General features: G+C 43.3%; 1 protein-coding gene and 1 long non-coding RNA gene across 2 annotated transcripts in view; both read left to right on the forward strand.

Moving 5' to 3' along the window:
* Nucleotides 1-24,483, forward strand: LOC132122989 (microtubule-associated tumor suppressor candidate 2-like). The gene is given in 8 exon segments (XM_059533526.1): nt 1-12; nt 238-420; nt 1,130-1,235; nt 9,182-9,255; nt 9,370-9,468; nt 11,559-11,678; nt 23,382-23,479; nt 23,652-24,483. Coding segments are annotated over 8 exon segments (900 nt in total). The 3' UTR covers nt 23,860-24,483.
* The window catches only part of LOC132122955 (uncharacterized), a 489,820-nt gene that overhangs the window by 408,417 nt on the left and 55,643 nt on the right, over nt 1-25,760 (forward strand). The gene's annotated exons all lie outside the window — the stretch shown is intronic.

The raw sequence follows: 25,760 nt of genomic DNA on the forward strand, positions 1-25,760 counted from the left end.
ATGTGTTTTAAAGTGCAAATTTTGCAATTTACAAACCCCATATTTAATGAATAGAAAATAAAACGGCTCATGTTTTTTTTTTTTTTTTCCACCAGAATAAGTACCAAGATTAAAAGTGACAGGGTTGCAAATTTATCAACATCAACATTTTTTGAAGGTTAAACAGGCCCTTTCACTGACTTTAGCAAATTATTTGTATCTCTAGTGGTCAGTGTTCAGCGGTGGGAGTGTCTGCAGGGTGAGAAGGCTCAACTGGAGTAGAGTTTTGAGTGGGAGCTGAAAGGACTACAAGAGGAGCAACAGCAGGAGCTCAAGGCCCTACAGCAGAGACTGGTAGAGGAGTGTACCTCTGAGATACAGCGACTCCAGCAACAGCAGAACAGCCACCTGGTGCAGCTGCGTTCCCAGCACCAGGAACTGGTGAGATGAGGAAGTAACAGGGTGTAAAGGCCAAGATTATCATTGACACACCTTGGAAGAGTCATTTATTTTAGCACTGTAAACAAAGGACTTCAAGGTATAAAGGCTTGGGTTAAGAAAGCCCTGAAGGTGGTTACATGTCTTTGTAGTCTGATGATGCACTAATCATTCTTCCCTTAAGCCCAAAATATCCTTCAGTTTTGACACAAATGCTCAGAGTATGTGTACAGAAAAACACACTTTATTAAGTTAGCATCATGTGCACTGTATACATACTCTAGTGTATGCATAAAAAGTATAGCATATTTTGTCGCCATTGCTTGATTAAATTTTGCAACCAGCCAATAACAACCATCTTGGTTCACCAGTGGCATCTGTGTGAGTGGAGATTTATAACTTAGTAGCAAAGCTTCTAAGTTCACCAAGGAAGATCACAAAGACAATTTTCAGAAAACTGTTCAAACTGTCCACAAGTCTCAAATGAAACATAGTGCTAATCTAAATTGGTTTGGTATTAATAAAGAGAGAGACAACAGAGTGATATGAGATTAAAACAATTTATTACAGTATTTTTTATAGACAACAGTCAAATATACATTGTAAAATGTTTTAAATGACCAGTCAGGATACAGAGCCAATATTCCCGAGTGTCTTGTAAAAACTTTTTTTTTTTTTTTTTAATGACAACCATTTTTTTTTTTCATATTAGATCGAGGAAATGAATGAAATACATGAGAGGGCCGTGATGGAGATGGAAGCGACACATGGTGCCACATTGGTCACTTTACAGGAAGAACACACAAGAACTGTCAAGAGTGAGTCCTGCTGACAGACATATCCATCACACTCCCAGAAATTGAAGCAACTGTCTCTAAAGACCTAGAGAGCTGCCTACTTATGCCGCGTTTCCACCGAAATTACCCGGAACATTTGTACCAGTAACTTTTTTCCCCCCAGACCTGTTGCTTTCTGTGTTTCCACCGTGGTCTAAAGTACCGGGAAAATAGTCTGGTGATGTAGGTCTGTGCGCGTTTCTCAATACAAAGGCTGATTCTGGACTTGCATCCTCGGTAGTTAAGGCAAATCCGGTAATTCTGCAAACAGCAGCGCATTTGATAACATCAGTCAGCTCGTCTTGGCTACTGCAATTTTCTGTTCTGTATATTTACAATAAAATGAAATAGGATATCAAATACCACTGCCTCCTTTCGTTTTCATTTAGCATAATAATAGCAGCAGAAATGTACTTACCGTAATTCCTCAAATAAAAGCCGGGTCATTTATTTACCTGAACTGCAGAAGGTAACAGGCTTTTATTTGAAGCAGGCCTTTATTTCTAATTCCATCTGTTTGATAAGTAATTGTTTTAAATAACCCGTTTTAAATTTAAAACGATAGCGTTCCAGTGGACAGAGATCCTAACATTAGCACAGAATCAGTTCAGAATCAATCACCAAAAGAATCAGTTTGGTTCAGACGCTCTGTGCGTCAGTCTGCTTCACGCTGAATCACGCATGCGCAGTATCATCAGCTCCTCTCCTCTGTTCTCGAATCAGACGCGTCTGACAGAAACGGTTCTTGGTTCAGTGTACTGGTGATCCGAAAACCGATGCAACTGGTTCTTGACTCGAGAACGAGAAACGCTCCGGCAGTGGGCATGTACGTTCATTATCTGGCTCTGCTGCACAAATTTTCCCTGGCCATTATTTAAGATCGGCCTTTATTTGTCCGTGTTAGATACTATAAGAGGCCCAGCGTTTATTTGACTACCGGTTTTTATTTGAGGAATTACGGTATTTAGGGAAATGTGTGTATATATATATATATATATATATGCAACCATTCCAATGAAATGAAATATTATATCAATTTGCCTTTTTTATTTTCATTTTAACATATAGATAAATTGAATACAGACCAAAGATTACCTGTTAGATTTACCCAAAACAAATTATATTTTATGTTGAACCGAAAAAGAGACATCAGAGCCAGCGGCACATATCAGATGGTCTTGCCGAGGTGAGGCTACTCTCAGTGGATACATGAAAACTAAGCTCCCGCTGATCGCGTGGAGCTGACTGTCTCGAAATCAGCGAGAAACATTTTTAAATAGGCGCTGTCTTTTAAACATCTACATTCTCGCCTGAAATACTTTTAAAATTACATTTCATGACACAATAACAGTAATATTTTGAAAATGATCTGAATAAATGGTGGTTGAAATCACAATGCTGCGTGAACTATGTTTCACTAGTTCACGCTTGCATATAATTAGCTGAGGTATGGTATGCGTATTTGGCGTGCTGTCCGGGGAAGGGCTCCGAGCTCGGGAATGGCCCGAACCTAGAGTACCCCCCCTTCCCCATCTATTTATAAAGTGAACTCAAAGTGAGGAGATGGGGTGGAGGAGGGATGCTGATAAACCGTCAAAGGATAGAGGTAAGTCAGCGATATTTATACTATGGGATTGATTACTTGATTATGGTCCACCTGTGTTAATTAGGCTAAGTATTTGACGCGCTCCTCCCGAATCTTGTTAATAAAAACGTAATTTCACTAGTTCATGCGTACATATAATTAGCTGAGGTATGGTATGCGTATTTGGCGTGCTGTACGGGGAAGGGCTTTGAGCTTGGGAATGGCCCGAACCTAGAGTACCCCCCAAATGTATAAGAGGAGTGCCGCCAGTTTAAAGAACACCCCCCAAAAATAGCATAGAGTACTGGCGGGGGCTGATTTGGTTTTCTGAGAATTCATCTCGTTGGCAGGCTGGAAGGGCCTATGTACTCCGGAGGGAGCGACTTAGGCGTTGGGAGAGTGGGCCCTCGAGGGCTCGAGCCGATGCTCAACGGGAGCTGTGGTGTTGGAACGGTGAGCCCTACCGGCTGATGAGGAGGAGCAGCGTAGTTGTGGTGCCCGACCGGGAGGACCCGAGTTGCCTCGACCAGAATAGGTCACAGTGTCGGCATACGGGCCCTACTGGCTGATAGCCCCTGCTATTCAGTGGGTGAAGGGCCTAATGCTGACCGAGAGGGCCCATGAAGCCTCCGACAGGAGATTGAGACTCAGGATGACGGACGTCTGGGTCCTCTCAGTTTGGCAGATAAAAAGCTTTGGGCTGGCCGACAAGGAGGACTCTGACGACATCCGAAGGGAGATCCCGACTCACGGCATCGGATGGATGAGACTCGCTTGCAGCCGGCAAGCATAGGCCCGACCGGGAGAACTCTCGCCAGCCGTCTGAAGGGAGCGCACGCATCAGACGGGTAAGCCTCGCCGGACGGGGAGAGTGGAAAGGAAAACCCGCCATGGAGGACTCTCGCGGCATCTGATGGGGCATTAAACTCAGAACATCGAACGGGTAAGCCTCGCCAGGCGGGGTTAAAAGATGTGAGGGTAGCTGAGAGTTTTTTTATTTTATTTTTTTTATTTATTTTTTTTTTGCAGGATTTGGCGAGAGGTCGAGACTCGTAGCGTCGGATGGTTAAGCCTCGCCTACCGTCAAATGGAAAGGTAAGTTGCGTGGCCGAGAGACTCTTACCGATGTCCGAAGGGAGCACATGCATCGAACGGGTTAAGTCTCGCCGACCGTAGAGTGGAAAGGTAAAGGTTGTCTGTCCAGGAGGCTCTCGCCGGCGTCCGAAGGGAGCACAAGCATCGAACGGGTAAGCCTCGCTGACCATAGAAAAGGAAAAGGTAAGGTTGTCTAACCGGGAGGCTCTTGCCGGCGTCCGTAGGGAGCACACGCATCGAACGGGTAAGCCACATTAGGTGGCCAGGAGGCTCTCGCCAGCATCCAACGGGGACTTCCTGTTCCCGGAAACAACTGGATAAGCCTCGCAGGCCGTAGGATGGAAAAGGTAAGTTTGTGTGGTCTTGAGGCTCTCGTCGACGTCTTATGGGAGTTTGCTACTCACGGCATGAGACGGGTAAGCCTTGACGACCGTAGGAAGGAGGGAGGGTTTATTTGTGTGTTTGGTACTTGCGGCATCAGACGGCTTGCTTATGGGTTTTGCGACCTAAACCACGTGTAATGGTCGTGTTTGTCTGGCCAGGAGGCTCTTGCCGGCGTCCGATGGGAGCACTCGCATCGAACGGGTGAGCCTCGCTGGCCAAGGATGGAAAAGGTCAGGTTGTCTAGCCGGGAGGCTCTGACCAACGTCCGATAGGAGCTTAGCTCCAGGAATCGAACGGGTAAACCTCTCTGGCTGAAGGATGGAAAAGGTTGTCTAGCCGGGAGGCTCTTACCTTCATCCAACAGGAGCTTAGCTCCCGGAATCGAACGGTTAAGCCTCGCTGGCCAGGTTGTCTAAAAAAGATAATGTTGTCTAGCCAGGAGGCTCTCACCTACGTGCATTGGATGGGTAAACCTCTCCGTACGTAAGACAGAAAGGCAAGAATGGTACCCGGGGGCTTCACCTACGTCTGAAGGGAGTGTGGCTCCTGTCAACAAACGGGTAAGCCTTGCTGGCCGCAGAATGGAAAAGGTGAGGTTGTCTGGCCGGGAGGCTCTCATCAGCATCCAATGGGAGCTCGAGCTCCTGGCATCGAAGAGAGAAGCCTCGCCGACCATAGGATAGAAAAGTTAAGGTTATCTGGCTGGGAGGCTATGGCCAGCATCCGGTGTTTTTTTATTGTTTTGTTTTTTTAAATTTGAGACACCGGATGGGTAGTCTCTCCGGCCATCAGAGGGAAAATTGAGATTGTTTTATCTGCGAAGCACCCGTTGGTGTTCGGCGAAAGCTTAATTTGCGGTATTGGATGGCTACGTCTTGCCATCGGAGGGAAAATTTGTTTTAGCTGCGATGTACTCATTGGTGTTCGATAGGTACGTGTCGCAAACTGAATTATTATTATTTTTTTTTAATCTGGTAAGCTTTGCTGGTGGTCGGACGGAAAGTCCAATATTGAAGCGGGAAAGCTCTTGCAGCATCTGACAGGAGTTTAATACTCACGATGTCATACGAGTAAGCTTTGCTGATAGTTGAACGGAGAAGGCAAAGGTTGGCTCAACCAGGAGCACTCTTGCACCGCCTGCCTTAGTTCAATACTAAGGACGATTTGGTTGTCTACGAGGGTAGACGCTGTGAGGCTTACTTGAATAATTGTTTAGCAAATCTGATGAGCTGCTTCCGATAACGAGTCAGAAAAATCTTGGTGCAGTCATTGTATTTGAAATTAAGCGTGCAAAATATAAGTTGAATTTCCTGTACCAGTGTACCCCAAATAGGTGCCATGAATCAGCGATGTGGTCATTGTCAAATCATCATATTGTCAGCATGTGAGATCGATGTTACATATCGACGATGTAATCGTGCATGGGTGGAGTAAGAGAAAGATTCTTTATTCTTGTCAGAGCTTACTATTTGCAATTTTAACCATGCAGGTGCACGAAAAAGAGCCTATGGAATCACCAATAATCGAAAAATATACTTTCAGACGTACTGATAACTGGCATTAAATATAAAATACTATATTTAGAACAGCTAGTTCATGTAGTTGGCACTACTGTCATCTCACTTGTCCTGTGACAAATTTTCCGCATCTGCACACGGAAGTTATCAGTCTAAATGTACTGCAAAATCAGTCACCGGTGCAAAAACAATTGTAGATTTCATTTAAAGTCCAACGATTTAACCCTAATATGGACGTAAACGAACGCTTTAAATATAAGGTATTCAAAAACAGGTAAGTTCATATATTTGGAGTGGAGTGAACTGATGCCTTGGTCATGCGCGCTCCGGACCACGTGCCTCATGATGGGACCGACGCGCCGCCCCGGAAACAAGAATGAGATGCATTCTAACGTAACTGTGGCATTAAACTCCGTTAGTGAGAGCTCGTTTAAAATATGGCACGTATCGGATTTTTCTGTTACAGTACGATGGAATACCTTATATCTGCAACGATGTATGTCTATTTGTGGATGGAGACTTCTTCACCGCCTATGGGCTCGAATCATCCTTTGAGAGCACGGGAGAGCGTGAAATGCAGTGCTGAGATGGGATAACGGAGCAGTTTGATAGCTGATTTATGGTAGGCCACCTAATAATGATAATAAAAAACATTGATTGGAGAATGAGCCAAATATCGTCTTGGCTATTGTCAATACATGATACTATCACCGCAACCTAGGATGCATGGCATACCTTTCGAGCGGAGGTGATGTGAGGCAGTGAGGAGATACGGAAAAGGCTCCTGCGGGAGCAGACACTGCTGCGGCAGTGAGGAGATACGGAAAAGGCTCCTGCGGGAGCAGACACTGCTGCGGCAGTGAGGAGATACGGAAAAGGCTCCTGCGGGAGCAGACACTGCTGCGGCAGTGAGGAGATATGAAAAAGGCTCCTGCGGGAGCAGACACTGCTGCGGCAGTGAGGAGATACGGAAAAGGCTCCTGCGCGGCAGTGAGGAGATACGGAAAAGGCTCCTGCGGGAGCAGACACTGCTGCGGCAGTGAGGAGATACGGAAAAGTCTCCTAGGGGAGCAGACACTGCAGCAGCAGTGGGGAGATGCGGAGAACAGAGAAGTAAAGGGGAGCATGAGAAGCGGAGCGGAGGAGAGATAGCTGCTTGGGCCGCCTGCGGAGCATGCTCCGGCTGCTATAGATGTTGGCTGTGGGAAGAGTAAAAGGGTTAGTAACATTTGATGGGGCAAGCTAAAAAATGAATGGGTAGCCTACTGTGTTGCCAGCTTAGCAATTGGTTGCCTGATTTGACAATTCCTCAAGCCTTTTCCACATTATTATGTTCCTGTTGGAAAAGCATCTTTCCTCTCATTTGGCCTCCGGCCTTTTTAGTCTCCAACGGATACATTTGGAACGTTGCTTTCACATGGTAGTATGGACTGTGGAAACAGAGGCTTTTGGAAACGATGGAGCATGATTAGTCTTGTAAGACGTTGTACCGAAAGACATGATTATAGCAGTAACGTTAGCCCCTTACCAGTCACCCCCCATTTTTTGGCATGGAGACATAAATTACATACCCAAAATAAAAAGGTTTCTGCTCATGATTCTTTCTGACTAGATACATGATCCACGAGCTGACACTTCAACGTTTACCCTTCAGGAATCGGAATTGTTTTCCTGACATAAAATTACTAAATAACTGTCACTGAAACAATGTTTTATCGAAACATTGGTCAAATATCGAAGCTAGAGTCTTTAGATTTCCATTTATGCACGGTTTGTCCAGATCAAGTAAGAGAGTGATGTTTAACGTGCTGTGAAAGTGAAACGATGATAAACTTGGGCCGTTGGCGATGTTTGTGAGCAAATCGGTTTATATCAGTTGTGTGCTATTCGCTTCCAAGTGGTTTCTAAAGATATTTACTTGCCTGTTTTTGTATTACGGTCCTAAAAAGGCAACAGAAATTTTACTCACGCTTGCTGTCCTGCGTCAAAACATGAGGGCAGTTGCGTTTTGGATGAATTTTGAGAGATCACGCCAGTGAATGGTGAAATTGGTCCCTAAATAAATTGGTCCTGCCAGAATACTTGCATGGAAATTAAAATTTCAATTTTTTTTATATATCATGAAACTTATGTCTGTATCATTTCAGTGAGGTTTAAACATGCGCGGTAAGGCGAATGTAATGTATTGGACATTTCGGTGTGGATGAAGACTCTGGAAATAATGCCTTGGCTTCGTGGTTAAAGTGGCATCGTCGTCCGACAGAACTACGTTTGTGTCTGTCTTCCAAATCTATGCGCACTCCACACTCCAGATCGGCAGGTGGCAGTAACGCACCTACTGGTTTACCAAAACCGCCATGAAACACTAGTAGAAGAAGAAGACGGAACTGCGTCATGACATCGTTTAACGAACTTTAGCCGCGAACCTGCTTTTAGCGTCTTTGCCTGAAAATGTATTGGTTTACGTCACGTGGTCTGCGCCGCTAGAGGAAGCGGCCTCAAACTGAGCCTCGGCCGGAAAAGCTGCGGTGAAAGGCTGAGCCGCGGCGGGAAGTGAGAGAGGCTTGCTGCGGTGAGAACTGGGGTGCGGCCCAGGCTGGTTGAATGGCTGCTACTGCTGCTCGAGGAGCGCTCGGTCTTGGGCGACACGATCGTTGTGTCGAGCGAGGCGAGCTCGGGGCTTGCACGGTCTATTTGCCACGACGTGTGGCTTGGCGAGGAGAGCAGCTGTCGCGATGATGCTTAATGGTGCTCAACGACCGTGTTTGGCTGGGTAGGAATTATCGCAGGTCCGGCAAGGGACTTTCTGAGGGGCATTTTTTTTTACCTGGAACTTTTAGTTTCCGGTTCTTGCGGTGGAAACCCACCTAGTACCAGGCCAAAGTCCCTAGTTTCTGGGTAAAGTTCCTGTGGTGGAAACAAGGCTCTAAACATCATTATTAGGGCTTCCTGGCCTAAAAGCTATACAATACCATATAGGTTTAGCTCTCATTTACCACTATGAGAGCTCTATTGATATCTGGTGGAAGTCCCTGCTAACAACACAACTACAGACAGCTAAAAAAAAATCTGTCGGTTAAATGTTAATTATTTTTAGTGCTGTCAAACGATTAATCACATCCAAGAAAATTAAAATGTTGCTTACATATTCTAATTATATATTCCATTCTATTATTATATATTTTAATTATATGACCAGCACCTGTGTGTATGTATATGTGTATAGTCTAGTTTTTGTTTACAAAATATTAGAAAAACAAAAACTAGCTTTTATTTTGGATGTGATTAATTGTTTGACAGCACAAATTTTCATCAGGTACTAACATGAACTGATTATTTGTTTTTAGACCTGAAGATGGCACATGAGCAGCAAAAGAAGTCAATGGAAGAGGAATTTGAGAAGCTCAGGCTCTCACTGCAGGTACTGTGTGTCCTCACTTTTAATGCCATCATGCATTGTACATTGTCTTGACCCTTTTATGTATAATGGCATGTGTAAGGGTGTGTGTTTATGTTCTGTTTCTGCTGTGTTTAGGATCAGGTGGACACCTTGACATTTCAGAACTGTGCTCTACGAGACCGGGCCAAACGCTTTGAAGAAGCACTGCGCAGAAGCACAGATGAGCAAATAGTGGTACTGTTCTTGATATTATTTTGTGAGTGTGTGTATTGCCAGTGGTATTAAAAGAAAAATTTGGACCGTATCATAGTACTGAGACTGCTCTCCTTAGAGTTACAAATGATCTGCTCTTATCATCTGATCGTGGGTGTATCTCTCTATTAGTTTTATTGGATCTTAGTGCTGCGTTTGACACAATTGACCACAACATTCTTTTGCATAGACTTGAACACTTTGTTGGCATCAGTGGAAGTGCATTAGCATGGTTTAAATCATACTTATATGACCGCCATCAGTTCGTAGCAGTGAATGAAGATGTATCCTATCGATCACAAGTGCAGTATGGAGTACCTCAAGGCTCAGTACTAGGGCCGCTACTATTGCTTTCGTATTGCTTTCACTGTTATGCTGATGATACTCAGCTCTATATTTCTTCGCAGCCCGGTGAAACACACCAATTTGAAAAACTAATGGATTGCATAGACGATATAAAAAACTGGATGATGAGTAATTTCTTACTGCTAAATTCTGAAAAAACAGAGGTGTTAATTATAGGACCAAAAAACTCTGCTTGTAATAACCTAGAACACTGTCTAAGACTTGATGGTTGCTCTGTCAATTCTTCGTCATCAGTTAGGAACCTAGGTGTGCTATTTGATCGCAATCTTTCCTTAGAAAGCCACGTTTCTAGCATTTGTAAAACTGCATTTTTCCATCTCAAAAATATATCTAAATTACGGCCTATGCTCTCAATGTCAAATGCAGAAATGTTAATCCATGCATTTATGACCTCAAGGTTAGATTATTGTAATGCTTTATTGGGTGGTTTTTCTGCACGCTTAGTAAACAAACTACAGCTAGTCCAAAATGCAGCAGGAAGAGTTCTTACTAGAACCAGGAAGTATGACCATATTAGCCCGGTCCTGTCAACACTGCACTGGCTCCCTATCAAGCATCGCATAGATTTTAAAATATTGCTTATTACTTATAAAGCCCTGAATGGTTTAGCACCTCAGTATTTGAATGAGCTCCTTTTACATTATAATCCTCTACGTCTGCTACGTTCTCAAAACTCAGGCAATTTGATAATACCTAGAATATCAAAATCAACTGCAGGCGGCAGATCCTTTTCCTATTTGGCGCCCAAACTCTGGAATAACCTACCTAACATTGTTCGGGAGGCAGACACACTCTTGCAGTTTAAATCTAGATTAAAGACCCATCTCTTTAACCACCTGGCATACACATAACATACTAATATGCTTTTATTATCCAAATCCGTTAAAGGATTTTTAGTCTGCATTAATTAGGTAAACCGGAACCGGAAACACTTCCCATAACACCCTATGTACTTGCTACATCATTAGAAGAATGGCATCTACGCTAATATTTGTCTTTTTCTTTCTTGTTCCGAGGTCACCGTGGCCACCAGATCCAGTCTGTATCCAGATCAGAGGGTCACTGCAGTCACCCGGATCCAGCACGTATCCAGAACAGATGGTGGATCAGCATCTAGAAAGGACCTCTACATCCCTGAAAGACAGTGGAGACCAGGACAACTAGAGCCCCAGATACAGATCCCCTGTAAAGACCTTGTCTCAGAGGAGCACCAGGACAAGACCACAGGAAACAGATGATTCTTCTGCACAATCTGACTTTGCTGCAGCCTGGAATTGAACTACTGGTTTCGTCTGGTCAGAGGAGAACTGGCCCCCCAACTGAGCCTGGTTTCTCCCAAGGTTTTTTTCTCCATTCTGTCACCGATGGAGTTTCGGTTCCTTGCCGCTGTCGCCTCTGGCTTGCTTAGTTGGGGACACTTCATCTACAGCGATATCGTTGACTTGATTGCAAATAAATGCACAGACACTATTTAACTGAACAGAGATGACATCACTGAATCCAATGATGAACTGCCTTTAACTATCATTTTTGCATTATTGACACTGTTTTCCTAATGAATGTTGTTCAGTTGCTTTGACGCAATGTATTTTGTTTAAAGCGCTATATAAATAAAGGTGACTTTGACTTTGACTTTAATTATATGGATAGTTCTGGGATGTATATATGTAGTAGTTTGCATCTGTTTTTTGTTTGCGTGTGTACAGGATGCTCTTGCTCCGTATCAGCATATTGAGGAGGACCTGAAGAGTCTTAAAGGGGTTCTGGAGATGAAGAATCAGCAGATTCATCAACAGGAGCTCAAAATTTCAGAGCTGGAAAAAATGGTAAATAAAATTGAGAAACATAAAAAAAATGTTAAAGATAGCTTTAAATATTAAAGATGTGATGAAGATTCTGTTCCTGTACTCATAAACAAAATTCACTTTATCAGATATACACATTTATACCACGGGCTGTTGAAGCGTTTGAATCTGTTTGGTTAACGAACATTGTAAGATATGCAATTATTTTCAGGGAAATGCACAGCTGAAGTATTTCCATGTTGATATCCCTTTGTAAATGATTTGTTGCTCCAAAAGTCCTTACAGCCTACAGTAGCAAAATAAACAAAACCCACAATGTCAAGTCAAGTCACCTTTATTTATATAGCGCTTTAAACAAAATACATTGTGTCAAAGCAACTGAATAACCTTTTATTAGGAAAACAGTGTGTCAATAATGCAAAATGATAGTTAAAGGCAGTTCATTATTGAATTGAGTGATATCATCTCTGTTCAGTTAAATAGTGTCTGTGCATTTATTTGCAATCAAGTCAGAGGATAAGAGGATCTATGACTTCTGGAAGCACCTCTTTTAGGAGCTTAGATGGTATAGGGTCTAACATACATGTTGTTGGTTTAGATGATTTAACAAGTTTATACAATTCTTCCTCTCCTATAGTAGAGAATGAGTGGAACTGTTCCTCAGGGGGTCTATAGTGCATTGTCTGATGCGATACTGTAGCTGACGGCTGAATGGTTGCAATTTTATCTCTAATAGTATCGATTTTAGAAGTAAAGTAGTTCATAAAGTCATTACTGCTGTGGTGTTGGGAAATGTCAACACTTGTATTGAATAAATACCTGTGGTTATGTTTGTTTTCTTCTAAAAGAGAAGAAAAGTAATCAGATCTAGCAGTTTTTAATGCTTTTCTGTAGGATAGGTTACGTTCCCGCCAAGCAATACGAAATACCTCTAGTTTTGTTTTCCTCCAGCTGCGCTCCATTTTTCGGGCTGCTCTCTTTAGGGTGCGAGTATGCTCATTATACCATGTTGTCAAACTTTTTTCCTTAACCTTCCTTAAGCGTAAAGGAGCAACTGTATTTAAAGTGCTAGAAAAGAGAGAGTCTATAGTTTCTGTTACATCATCAAGTTGTTCTGAGGTTTTGGATATGGTAAGGAATTTGGATACATCAGGAAGATAACTTAAAAAGCAGTCTTTTGTGATAGAAGTGATGGTTCTTCCATACTTGTAACAAGAAGTAGAATTTACAATTTTGGCTATATGAAGTTTGCACAAAACTAAATAATAATCTGAGATATCATCACTTGGCTGCATAATTTCAACACTATCAACATCAATTCCATGTGACAGTATTAAATCTAGAGTATGATTTCGACAATGAGAAGGTCCTGAAACGTGTTGACTAACCCCAATAGAGTTCAGAATGTCTATAAATGCTGATCCCAATGCATCTTTTTCATTATCAACATGGATATTAAAATCACCAACTATAAAAACTTTATCTGCAGCCAGAACCTAACTCGGATGTAAAATCACCAAACTCTTTAATAAAGTCTGTATGGTGCCTTGGTGGCCTGTATATAGTAGCCAGTACAAACATAACAGGGGATTTATCATTAACATTTGTTTCTCTGGATAATGTTATATGAAGCACCATTACTTCAAACGAGTTATACTTGAAGCCTGCCCTCTGAGAAATCCTGTAAACGTTGTTATAAATTGAAGCAACACGTCCCCCTTTGCCTTTTAGACGCGGCTCATGTTCATAACAGTAATCTTGGGGGATGGACTCATTTAAAATAATGTAATCATCAGGTTTTAGCTAGGTTTCTGTCAAACAGAGCACATCTATATTATGATCAGTGATCATTTTATTTACAAAAAGTGTTTTCGTAGAAAGGGATCTGATATTCAATAAGCCAAGCTTTATCATTTGTTTATCCATATTGCATCTGTTTTTTATTTGTTGAACCTCAATTAAATTGTTAATCTTAACTTGGTTTGGACGTTTTTTTGTATTTTCTAGTTCGGGGAACAGACACAGTCTCTATAGTGTGATATCTAGGTGAAAGAGTCTCTATGTGCTGAGAATTAACTCACCTCTGTGACGTGAGGCAGCTAGCAGACGGTCGGTCTAAAATAAACACTATTTGCCATACACTAAAATAAACACTATTTGCCATATTTCTAGAGAGAAGAGTGGCGCCACCCCAGGAGGGATGAAGACCGTCTCTTTTCAACAGATCCAGCCATTGAGTGATGACAATCTGCTATGCATCTCGTCACCACGGTAAGCAGGGAGGGGATCAGAGCATATTACAGTCTCTGACATCGTACTTGCAAGTTCACACACCTCTTTAATGTTATTTTTAGTGATCTCCGACTGGCAAAATCGAACATCATTAGCGCCGGCATGAATAACAATCTTACTGTACACTGTAAAAAAAAAAACGTAGATTCTACAGCAAAACGCTGGCAGCTGGGGTTGCCAGAATTCCACCGTAAAGTTACGGGTAAAACATTTTTTTCTTTTACGGTTGGCAGCCATTGTCATTGTTGTTTCTACGGTTAAATCTGGTGCTTGAGTCAATGATTTACTGTAAAATAAAAAGTATTAACTTTAGGAAAAAACATTTTTATAAACAACGGTTTTATACCTTAAAAAATACAGTTACATTGTTGTAGGTTTAACGGTTTTACTTTATATTTACAGTTTAATACCATAATTTAACTGATATAATATTAATATACGAACTTATTGAAGCACTGAAATCTGTTTTGTACCTTTGTATTACACTGGTAACCACCAAAAGCAGGTGGTGATGAGAGAGTCATGTGGTGAAACAAAGCCCATCACAAGCAGCTTTTAAATAATAAGATACATAGAAGGTGCACGGTGTCATTCACACAAGCACTAAACACCATCATGGTGAGACTCATTAAACTGAAATATGCAATAAACATTAATTTAACAACATTTTATGTAACATACAAACCTAATAAACATAACAGATGAGAAAAAATTAAGAAGAAACATAGTTATTTCAAAGAAAAAACATCAAATTCAAACAAAATTTGAAATGCAACGCAGAGAATTCTGGGAACGTAAGTTTACGGTTTTTCCCTGTAAAGTTTACAGGAAATTACCGTTAACCAGTAAACAGGTTTGTACTGTAGCATTTTCACAGTTTTTTACCGTTAAAATCACAGTCATTTTTTACAGTGTATTTACGTTTAGCATTAGCCAGCACTTTTAAATTTGCCAAGATGTCAGGCGCTCTGGCTCCCGGTAAACATTTGACTATGGTGGCTGGTGTCTCTATATTCACGTTCCGTACAATAGAATCACCAATAACTAGAGCACTTTCATCAGGTTTTTCAGTGGGTGCATCACTGAGTGGGGAGAACCTGTTTAATGTTTTGATCGGAACATAAGAGCGGTGTTTTGACCCATGACTACACTGCCTCACTGTCACCCAGTTGCCCTGCTGCAGGGGCTCTGTTGCCGGAACCGAACAATGTACAGGAATCCCTGAGCTAGACGCATCCAAAGCCGTATCTAGGGCCCTAACATTCTTACTGTCCTCAATTAAAGTTTGGATGCGTGTCTCTAATTCTAAGAGGAGAAAAGAAAACAGTGATAGGTTCGAATGAAAACGCTAATGACAAGCTAACGAGTGCTAACGCTTTGCAGGTGTACTGCACTCACGGATATAAAATAAAAGTGAACGATCAAAATTAATCTGATAAGATTGATCGATAATATCAGAAATATGGTGTGAATTAAGTTATATTTTATCACTTAAAAAAACAGAGAGTGATAGTAAGATAAAGATTCTAGAGAGAGAAAAAAACAGCTACACGGGGCCTGGAACAATGGCATTGACCATGCAAACAACAAGAAGATAAAAAGACAAATTAATTCCATGTTTTTAAAATTTTGTTTTATTTGTCCTGTTCTCTCCCACTGAAACATGCACACATACAGTATGACATACATTCACACGGAAACATGCACACACACAGAAATGTGTTGTCAGCGCTGCTCTAACAATTTTATTAGAAAAATTAATTAGCAACTTAAAATATGTTTGTCATTTCTCACAAGCGAGGTACTAATGACGTTTTTGAATGAGATGAGCTTACAGTTTCGCTATTAGTGGAGACGCTGCTGCTAAACACGGTTGAGAGATGCACAGACTCCTGTAAGTCACACACTCTTCATCTCTCTCATACCTGCATTACTATTGTAGTAAATTAGCTCAAAAGGGAAATGTATATAAATAATTACAATTATGATTAATTACAATTATCTGTGAGCTTCCAGTAGTAACTGTAGCAGAATTAAATTGCCATGAAGCCTTTAGAGAAATCTGAGAAAAGAGTCAGTTATCCACCTGGGTAAAACCAACAGTGCCGTTTATAACGGGGTCTATAGCTTATACTTATACTTATAAACCTGTTTCATTTAGTTAAATGTACAATACTTGCATTGCCTTGGTTGTTGACAAGTGTCCGGATGCAGTCTTGGAAGAAAGTCTTGATGGTTTCAAGGTTTTGGACTTGCGATAACTTTCTTCAGGGTTTGAAGAGTGATGAATCCAAAGATGTTCTGACTCTGTTTATTGGGAGTTTCTTCCCAGTGGAAAGTGAAAAAAGAGCTAAGAGAAACATCAACTTGTCAGGACAGATGAGGACCCAAGAGCGGAATGAGGCTGAAAAATAGTTTTTTATTAAATGGAACGTCTTGGCGTCAACAAACAAAACAAGAACCCCTCGGGGAGAGGGGAAAAAACACAGTCTTATCTTTCAACCGCAAAGTGGGCAGGTCGTGCGCTCAGCCCCCGAGCGCACCAGGAGAGAGGGAGGTAACAAATCCAAAAAACAGTAAGCAGGAGAATGGTCGAACAGACAAGGGGTCAAGCGAGGTGCAGACAGGGCTGAGAACGGCAGGCAGTATCAGGGTCAAAACCAGTCCAGGTCGAATACCAGAAGGGCAGTCCGAAATCCTCTGAGGGCAAAGCACACGTTACACCAACTGGGCAGACAAACCAACAAGCGTACAGACCAAAAGAAGGAACAAGACAGGATCGAGGTCAAACGCCCAAAACGTCACAGAACACACTGACAAGGAGAGGTGAAAATCAAACAGAATAAATAGGGTGAGTACTAACGAGATAGAGGGAACAGGTGCGTCAGACAACCCGCTGCCTAGATTGCTGAGCGAGATCAGCTGGCGCTAGGGCGAAGGGAAGAAAAAACAGAGAAAATCTATAAAACTCAGAGGGAGAGAAAAAAATGAAACAAAACGAATACAAGTGTGAAAAAATGAGTCGAAACGAAAAAAATAAACAAAGTAAAAATAAGGAAGAAAAAGGGCAGATCATACCCGAGTCCTGACAGTACCCCCTCCCCCAGGAGCGCCTCCCGGCGCCCCCGAGGAAGGGCCGCGTTGGTGAAACTGGTCGATGAGCGAGCGGTCCAGGACGTCCCGAGCCGGAACCCAACATCTCTCCTCCGGACCATACCCCTCCCAGTCCACCAGGTACTGATGTCCCCGCCCACGACGTCTGGAGTCTAAGATTCTCCTAACCTTATATGCAGGAGAACCGTCAACCATAATAGGGGGAGGGGGGGCGACAGGGGAAGACACAGTAGGGGAATGGGGAGAACGCAAGACAGGCTTAACCTTGGACACATGGAAGACAGGGTGCACACGACGAAGAGAATTGGGCAACCGGAGACAGACCATCACCGGGTTGACGATCTTGGAAATACGGTACGGCCCAACGAACTTAGGCGCCAATTTTCGTGACGGGACCCTCAATGGCAAATCCTTGGTGGAGAGCCACACGCGCTGTCCGCAGACATAATGAGGCGTCAACCTACGGTGGCGGTCTGCGGCAGTCTTAACGCGTCCCCTAGCTCGGATAGGCGCCTCCCTGGCCCTCCTCCAGGTGCGGCGACAACGTTGAACAAAAGCCTGAACTGAGGGGACAGCTGCCTCGGAGCCCTGGGAAGAAAACAGAGGGGGCTGATAACCCAGACTACACATGAACGGGGACATACCTGTAGACGACACCGGTAATGAGTTGTGAGCATACTCGGCCCAGGTGAGTTGATCACTCCAGGGGGAGGGGTTATGGGATGCCAGGCAGCGGAGCATCCGACCGAGATCCTGGTTGGCGCGCTCAGTCTGGCCGTTGGTCTGTGGATGAAAGCCTGACGACAGACTCGCGGAGGCTCCAATCTGTTGACAGAACTCTCTCCAAAAATGCGAAACAAACTGGGGACCCCTGTCAGAAACCACGTCCTCCGGAAGGCCGTGAATCCGGAAGACGTGATCAATGATCACCCGGGCCGTTTCTTTAGCCGAGGGGAGTTTAGGAAGGGGAACGAAGTGGACCACTTTGGATAAGCGATCCACTACGGTGAGAATTACAGTATTGCCACTGGATGGAGGGAGTCCAACCACAAAATCCAGGGCAATATGGGACCAGGGGCGGGATGGGACGGGAAGCGGCATTAACAGACCAGCGGGAGGAGAATTAGATTACTTATTTTGAGCACAGACCGGGCACGCCCCCACAAACCGGCGTACATCCTCCGCCATGGCAGGCCACAAAAACCGCTGGCGGATGGCAGCCAGCGACCTCCTCACTCCTGGATGGCACATGATCTTGGAGGAGTGACCCCACTGGAGAACGGCGGAGCGAACTGACCTGGGCACGAAGAGCAGACCCGTGGGACACCCCGCGGGCACCCCAACTCCCCCCTGCGCTCGTCTGACGAGCTTCTCGATTCCCCAGGAAAGCGCCCCCAGCACGCACCCCGGAGGTATAATAGTGTCGGGGGGCGGCTCGCCTGGAGAAGCGAAAAGACGAGACAGCGCGTCAGGTTTAACGTTCTTGGACCCTGGTCGATAAGAGAGGGTGAAGTCAAAGCGCCCGAAAAAGAGCGCCCATCGAGCCTGTCTGGCATTAAGCCGGCGTGCAGACCGAATGTACTCCAAATTCTTGTGGTCAATCCACACCAGAAACGGAACAACCGCTCCCTCCAGCCAGTGACGCCACTCCCCCAAGGCCAGACGAACCGCCAACAACTCGCGATCACCGATGTCGTAGTTTCGTTCTGCGGAAGACAAACGGTGTGAAAAGAAAGCACAAGGATGCAATTTATTATCTGAAGAGGATACCTGGGAGAGCACGGCACCGACACCGACCTCTGACGCATCCACCTCCACCACGAACTGCCGGGAAGTATCCGGAGTAACCAGGATAGGGGCTGAAGTGAATCTATGTTTTAATTCATCGAACGCCGCTTGGGCATCCGCTGACCAGTGGAAGTTAACCTTGGTGGAGGTTAGCGCGGTCAGAGGGGCCGCCACCTGCCCGAAGTTCCTGATGAATCGCCTATAGAAATTGGCGAAACCCAGGAACCGCTGTAACGCCTTGCGGGAATCAGGTACCGGCCATTCGGAGACGGCCCCCACCTTAGCAGGATCCATGCGAATCCCCCCCACCGAGATGATGTGTCCCAAGAACGAAACTGACTGAACATGGAACTCACACTTTTCCACCTTAACGAACAGCTGATTCTCTATCAGCCGCTGAAGCACCTGTCGGACGTGCTGAACATGATCCTGAAGAGAAGAAGAGAAAATTAAAATGTCATCTAAATAAACAAAAACGAATCTATCGATCATGTCCCTCAGCACGTCGTTGACAAGTGCTTGAAAGACAGCTGGGGCGTTGGATAACCCGAAGGGAAGAACCCCATATTCAAAGTGCCCACGAGGCGTGTTAAACGCGGTCTTCCATTCGTCCCTGCAAGAGATCGAAAGCCGAAGACATCAACGGCAGAGGGTAACGATTCTTAACTGTGATGTCATTCAACCCTCGATAGTCTATACAGGGGCGCAGAGAGCCATCCTTCTTTTTCACGAAAAAGAACCCCGCCCCGGCCGGAGAAGAAGAGGGACGAATAATACCGGCTGCCAGAGAATCACTTAAATACTTCTCCATTGCTTCGCGTTCGGGCGCGGAGAGAGAGTACAGCCGTCCGCGAGGCGGAGAAGTGCCAGGGAGGAGATCGATGGCACAATCGTATGGCCGGTGGGGAGGAAGAGACACAGCTCGGGACCTGCTGAAGACCCCCCGCAGATCATGGTAGCAAACAGGAACTCGAGAAAGATCCGCCTCCTCCTGTGGGGAAACAGAAACAGAGAGCGGGGAGAAAGCAGACAGAAGGCAATGTGTATGACAATATTGACTCCATGACAAAACTAAATTGTCTGCCCAGTTAATGTTCGGCCCGTGACGAACGAGCCAAGGATGACCCAATACCAAAGGGACAGATGGAGATTTACAAACTAGGAATTTGAGGTCCTCCCGGTGGTTCCCGGAGGTAAGAACAGCAGGGCAGGAGTGAGCTCGGTGTCCCTGAGCTGCGCAATATAGGCAGAGACCCTCCAGCAGGCGGCGCTGTTTCTCCTTGGGTGTGAGGCGTAGGCGATCCACCTGCATAGGCTCACACTCCTCGACACTCTGGGATGGGCTCGGAGTCCGCTCGGACTCGACGGCGTAACTCTCTCCTGGCGTCAATGCGGAGGGACAAACTGATCACATCATCCAACCGTTCAGGGACCTCGCGGGCAAACAGTTCATCCTTGACAGAGTCGTTGAGTCCCTCTAAAAAGCGAGTGATAAGAGCCTCGGCGTTCCAGCCGCAAGTAGCGGCGAGGGTGCGGAACTGCACAGAATAATCTGCCACTGAACGTCTGCCCTGTTGAAGACGCGCTAACAGTCGGGACGCCTCTTTGCCAAAAACCGACTGATCAAAAGTCTTAATCATCTCCTCTTTAGAAGAACCGAAGTCAGAACAGCACCCTGCCTGTGATCCCCATACTGCATTACCCCAATCACGTGCTCTACCTGAGAGCAGGGAGATGACATAGGCCACCTTGGAGATATCCGATGCGTAGGTTCGAGCCTGTAGAGAAAACACCACCTCGCATTGAATAAGGAAGGCTTTGCAACAAGTAGGCTCACCGGAATACACGGGGGGGTTGTTAACTCTTTGCTCAGAGGAGAGAGCGGATGGGAGAGGCCCAGGAGGCGGTGAAGGGAACTCCCGTTGGGTGAGACGATCGAATCGACCCACCAAATCCGTGATTTGAGCTGACAAGGTCTCCACAGAGTGACGGGTGGAAGACAGTTCCATCTCGTGACGGCCCAACATCGCTCCCTGATGCTCCAAAGCCGACTGCCAAGTTGACTTCTCCGCTGGGTCCATTTTTGGTCAGTGTGTGGTGTCAGGACAGATGAGGACCCAAGAGCGGAATGAGGCTGAAAAATAGTTTTTTTATTAAATGGAACGTCTTGGCGTCAACAAACAAAACAAGAACCCCTCGGGGAGAGGGGAAAAAACACAGTCTTATCTTTCAACCGCACAGTGGGCAGGTCGTGCGCTCAGCCCCCGAGCGCACCAGGAGAGAGGGAGGTAACAAATCCAAAAAACAGTAAGCAGGAGAATGGTCGAACAGACAAGGGGTCAAGCGAGGTGCAGACAGGGCTGAGAACGGCAGGCAGTATCAGGGTCAAAACCAGTCCAGGTCGAATACCAGAAGGGCAGTCCGAAATCCTCTGAGGGCAAAGCACACGTTACACCAACTGGGCAGACAAACCAACAAGCGTACAGACCAGAAAGAAGGAACAGGACAGGATGGAGGTCAAACGCCCAAAACGTCACAGAACACACTGACAAGGAGAGGTGAAAATCAAACAGAATAAATAGGGTGAGTACTAACGAGATAGAGGGAACAGGTGCGTCAGACAAGCCGCTGCCTAGATTGCTGAGCGAGATCAGCTGGCGCTAGGGCGAAGGGAAAAAAAAACAGAGAAAATCTATAAAACTCAGAGGGAGAGAAAAAAATGAAACAAAACGTATACAAGTGTGAAAAAATGAGTCGAAACTAAAAAAAAATAAATAAAAAATAAACAAAGTAAAAATAAGGAAGAAAAAGGACAGATCATACCCGAGTCCTGACACAACTGAGATCCTAGGGATCTTTGCTGAATGGAATGCCAAGACTGAGTCCTGGCAGGAACTTAGGGTGCCCTTAGAAGACTAGCTCAGCATCCCCATTTTCTTAGAATCTAACAGAACCACCGACTGAAGGCAGGTCACTGATGTGAGGCCTGAGAAGATTCACGCCTCTCAGGATGGCCTTGACCAATGAGAAAGGCTGAAATTTCAAGTGGGAGGTTGGAAATACTTGAGAGTTTTATGGCCCTTTGTCTGAGAGCATGGTAATTTGCATATTGAACTCAATTAGGTGTTGATGCAAAATTACTAAGGATTCTTAGAACACTACTATATATATTACTATGTACCAACATATTATATACACTCTCGTTTAGATCATCAGAAGACGAATTCATAGATACTAAACATGGTAAGATTACATATAGGTAAGATTACATGAATGAGTGGTTCTATCATGAGCATCCATAAAACAGTATACAATACAAAAGACAATTTACAAGAACAGTAACAACATACACAGTGACCTGAAGTATAATTGTGATCATTCAAAGGAAGGTTTTCCTATGAATTAATTAGAGAAGAGTCCATTTTTATGGGCATTATATGTCTGTTTTAGAGAGAACCAAGGAGGAGGACGATTATCTCTACATACTTTTAGGTAGTAAAAGTTTATCTGACTTGACTGAGGGGTAGTGGTTGCCATCGTAACCAGGGGCCTGGTGTTGTTCGCAGACATCCTGGAACACAGTATGTTTATTGGGTGAGGGGTCTGTGACTATTTGTTAATCTAATGAATAATTGATTTGTTTAACCTAATGAAAAATGGTCTGATCTGATTGGTCCAAATGCTACACTATCAACGGCTCAAGCCTCCGTTACTAGGTCTAAAATGTCATTTTGGAATTAGCAACGGAAGTGGTGGATTAGATGACCAAGAAATGTATCCTATGCACAAGCATTTTAAGGACAAAAACCTGACGTGTGTCTTGAAATACAATGTATTGAGATTTGTTAAACTGTAGTATAAGAATAATTGACTCCATTATTAGAAATTAAGCATGCCTGAGGTGCAGCCACCAATGCATTGAATGAATTCTTAAAATTCAACGGCCCATCATCAATTATTCCTTACTTAAAATGTATGTGTGCTGTACACAGATTTTTGACCAGTCAAATGCTCTAGAATGACAATATCCCTCCCCCTGCCAAACAGCACATAGCCAAGAGTGGTTCATGGTGTAATTAAAGCTTATTTTAAAAAATTAAATAAAAGACCACTCCTACCATCTGTCTCACTCAGACTTGCTGTCTCAAAAGGGAATTTGTCTAGATGATACAGATTTCATGAGTTCTTTAAAGGTGTACTCAGAAAGGCAGAGACCCCACAGCCAAGCCTATCTACAGTATTATTGGAAATTAAAAATGTCCCATATTTGTATATATATATATATTTGTATAGTTGTATTTGTCAACCATAAAAAGTATCCAGTAACAACAAAGAGTTACAAAGACACAATTTTTAGTCACCAGTCAACTTGCCTGCAATATACAGTAAAACACAATTTTAGGCCTCTGATATGACTGGATTTTCCAGGTTTTTAATGTACATAAAGATGAATAAAGCTAAAATGCCCCTTTGAAATTAGAAATGTTGAGTTTTTCAGTGATTTAGTGTGTTGGTAATGTTTTTACACAGGCCCAAAAGAATGTTATGTTGGAGGAGCGTATTCAGGTGTTACAGCAGCAAAATGAAGACCTGAAGAACAGGATTGACCGCAACCTTGCCATGTCCAGGTCTTTATAAAACATTTATAGTTTATACCATTAAAGGCACATTAGTCTGTTTACTGAAAGGTTCTTTGGCATCGCTGTGAAAACTGCCTTATAAAACCTTTAGTTTTAAGAGTGTATGACCCCTTTAAAGCTACAAAGGAATGCTCAGTGATTGTTTCCTCTATTCTACTAGGCAACTATCAGAGGAAAATGCCAACCTCCAGGTGTATGTTGAGAAAGAGAGCAACGAGAAGAAACGGCTGAGTCGCACCAATGAAGAGCTGATGTGGCGTCTTCAAACGGGCGAATTGAGTCCTCGAATGTCTCCCAACCAGTCGCCCCTTCATAGATCAGCCTCTAGTCCAGCTTCACCCTCCCGACAACAGCCCTTCCCTAGATGAGTGTCTCTCACACTCTATTTTTTTCTTTTAACTCCTGTTTCTCATTGTGGATTCTGATTAGATGGAACAGAGGATGCTCTCACACCTCTGATATCATAGATATGGTCATAGTGCTTTCGGTTTCATGCCAATGTCGATGTTACTGTATTAGTTAGTTGATACAGTGGTCAGGATTTGAGTTGGATATACGTAATTATGTAAATAGTTCACCCAAAAATGTAACATTCTATCATAATTTACTTATTCTGAACCTGCATGACTGACTTATGTGGAGCATAAATGGAGAAATTATTAATTTATGATTGCTTTTTCGCGCAATTACAATGAATTGCGACTGAAGCTTTTAAGTTTTAAATACTTCATTGTAATACTCCGCCTATAGTGTTACTGGATAGTTGAATCAGTGAGTTTATCTCGAGAACTAAGTCAGTCTGATTCATGAAGAATCAATCAGGTTCAAGAATCAATCAGCAATCTAAGCCAATTATGGTTGAAAATTCCATTTCTATCCACATAGTTCAATGATTCAGCATTTGTATTTGAAACTGCAGTTCTAATAATTGTTTGCAAACCATCTTAAAGTTGTTTGGTTGGAACTACAGCCTTCAACCTGTGATTAGGATTGTGATTAATTATTATTATTATTATTATTATTGCATGATAGCTCATGCTCATGAGAAAAAAATAAACAAGCTAACATGCAGTATAGTCTATCTTTTATTTTTTATATCTATCTATATATGTATGTGTTTACACACACACACACACACACACACATTAACTGTAGTCTTCAGATGACATGTTTGTTATTTAAACCAATAATCTTAAATTATTTTGATCTCCAACTGATTAATTAGCAGAAGTTAGTATTGCACCACCTGCGTGAGTCACTAATGACAGTTATTGTTGAACTAACGGTCTGAGCAAAAGATTAAAAAGTGAATGTGCTTTCAGGCAATAAATAGCTCTTGAATTAGTTAATGAATTGGACATAACTGCTTTTCTCGTTAACAATCCAAAAACCAAGGAGATATGTCAATATGTAGTAGATAACAACAAATAAATTCTGATCCCTTCTTATAGTCTTTTGACTTACAATGTAGCACATGAGTTTCATAGATCATTTATTACACTTTTGTGGTGGTTTGAAAGCATCAATCTTCATTAGATGTAATTACATGGAAAATATAAACCAGCACATACTTCAACATTTCCTCATTTGTGTTTCACAGAGGAAAGTCAGTCAAATGAGTTTGGAACTTCAGTGAGAAATACTGGGAAAATTGTTAAATTTACATGATCCTGCAGTAGAGAGAATCGAAAAAGGAACATTATTCTTCCTTATTTACTTTAAGACTGTATGTGTCCATCACAATGTTGTGCATGATGTCACAAGCTATTTTGGAAAATGTACCTTCTGCTCTAACGGATTTGGCTATTGGGCATTACAGCGCTTGTTCTCCAACCTTTGCCTATGGTCTCAAGCTTTCCAAAGATTGATCTGGACATAAATTTTACTAGGAATTTGCCTTAAGAAGGAAAACCTTCCACCAGCAACCTTCTGTGCAACCCCAGGCATTACCTCACTCAATACACTGAACAGGAAAACACAGGAAGATCTTTAAGGGCAAGTTTAGGATTGGACAAACATAATGTCAACTAATAGTTATGTAGTCTAGGGTCTTAAATGTTGACACAAATTTGAGTTTAAGATGTACAATACTTAACACTTTTTAAGGTGGTTCCTTCACGTTTTGTGACCTACATACGAGGATGCTAATATTAGCATGGACTGACAGTGCAATTGTGTAAACAATCTGCAAAAATTCAACCTGCTGTCTTTACCTTCATCTCTTTTTTTGTAAGGGTAAACAATCCTAATGCCTTCATCTCAACTGTTC

Source organism: Carassius carassius, chromosome 41 (assembly GCF_963082965.1).
Source record: "Carassius carassius chromosome 41, fCarCar2.1, whole genome shotgun sequence".
NCBI classification, from domain to species: Eukaryota; Metazoa; Chordata; class Actinopteri; order Cypriniformes; family Cyprinidae; genus Carassius; species Carassius carassius.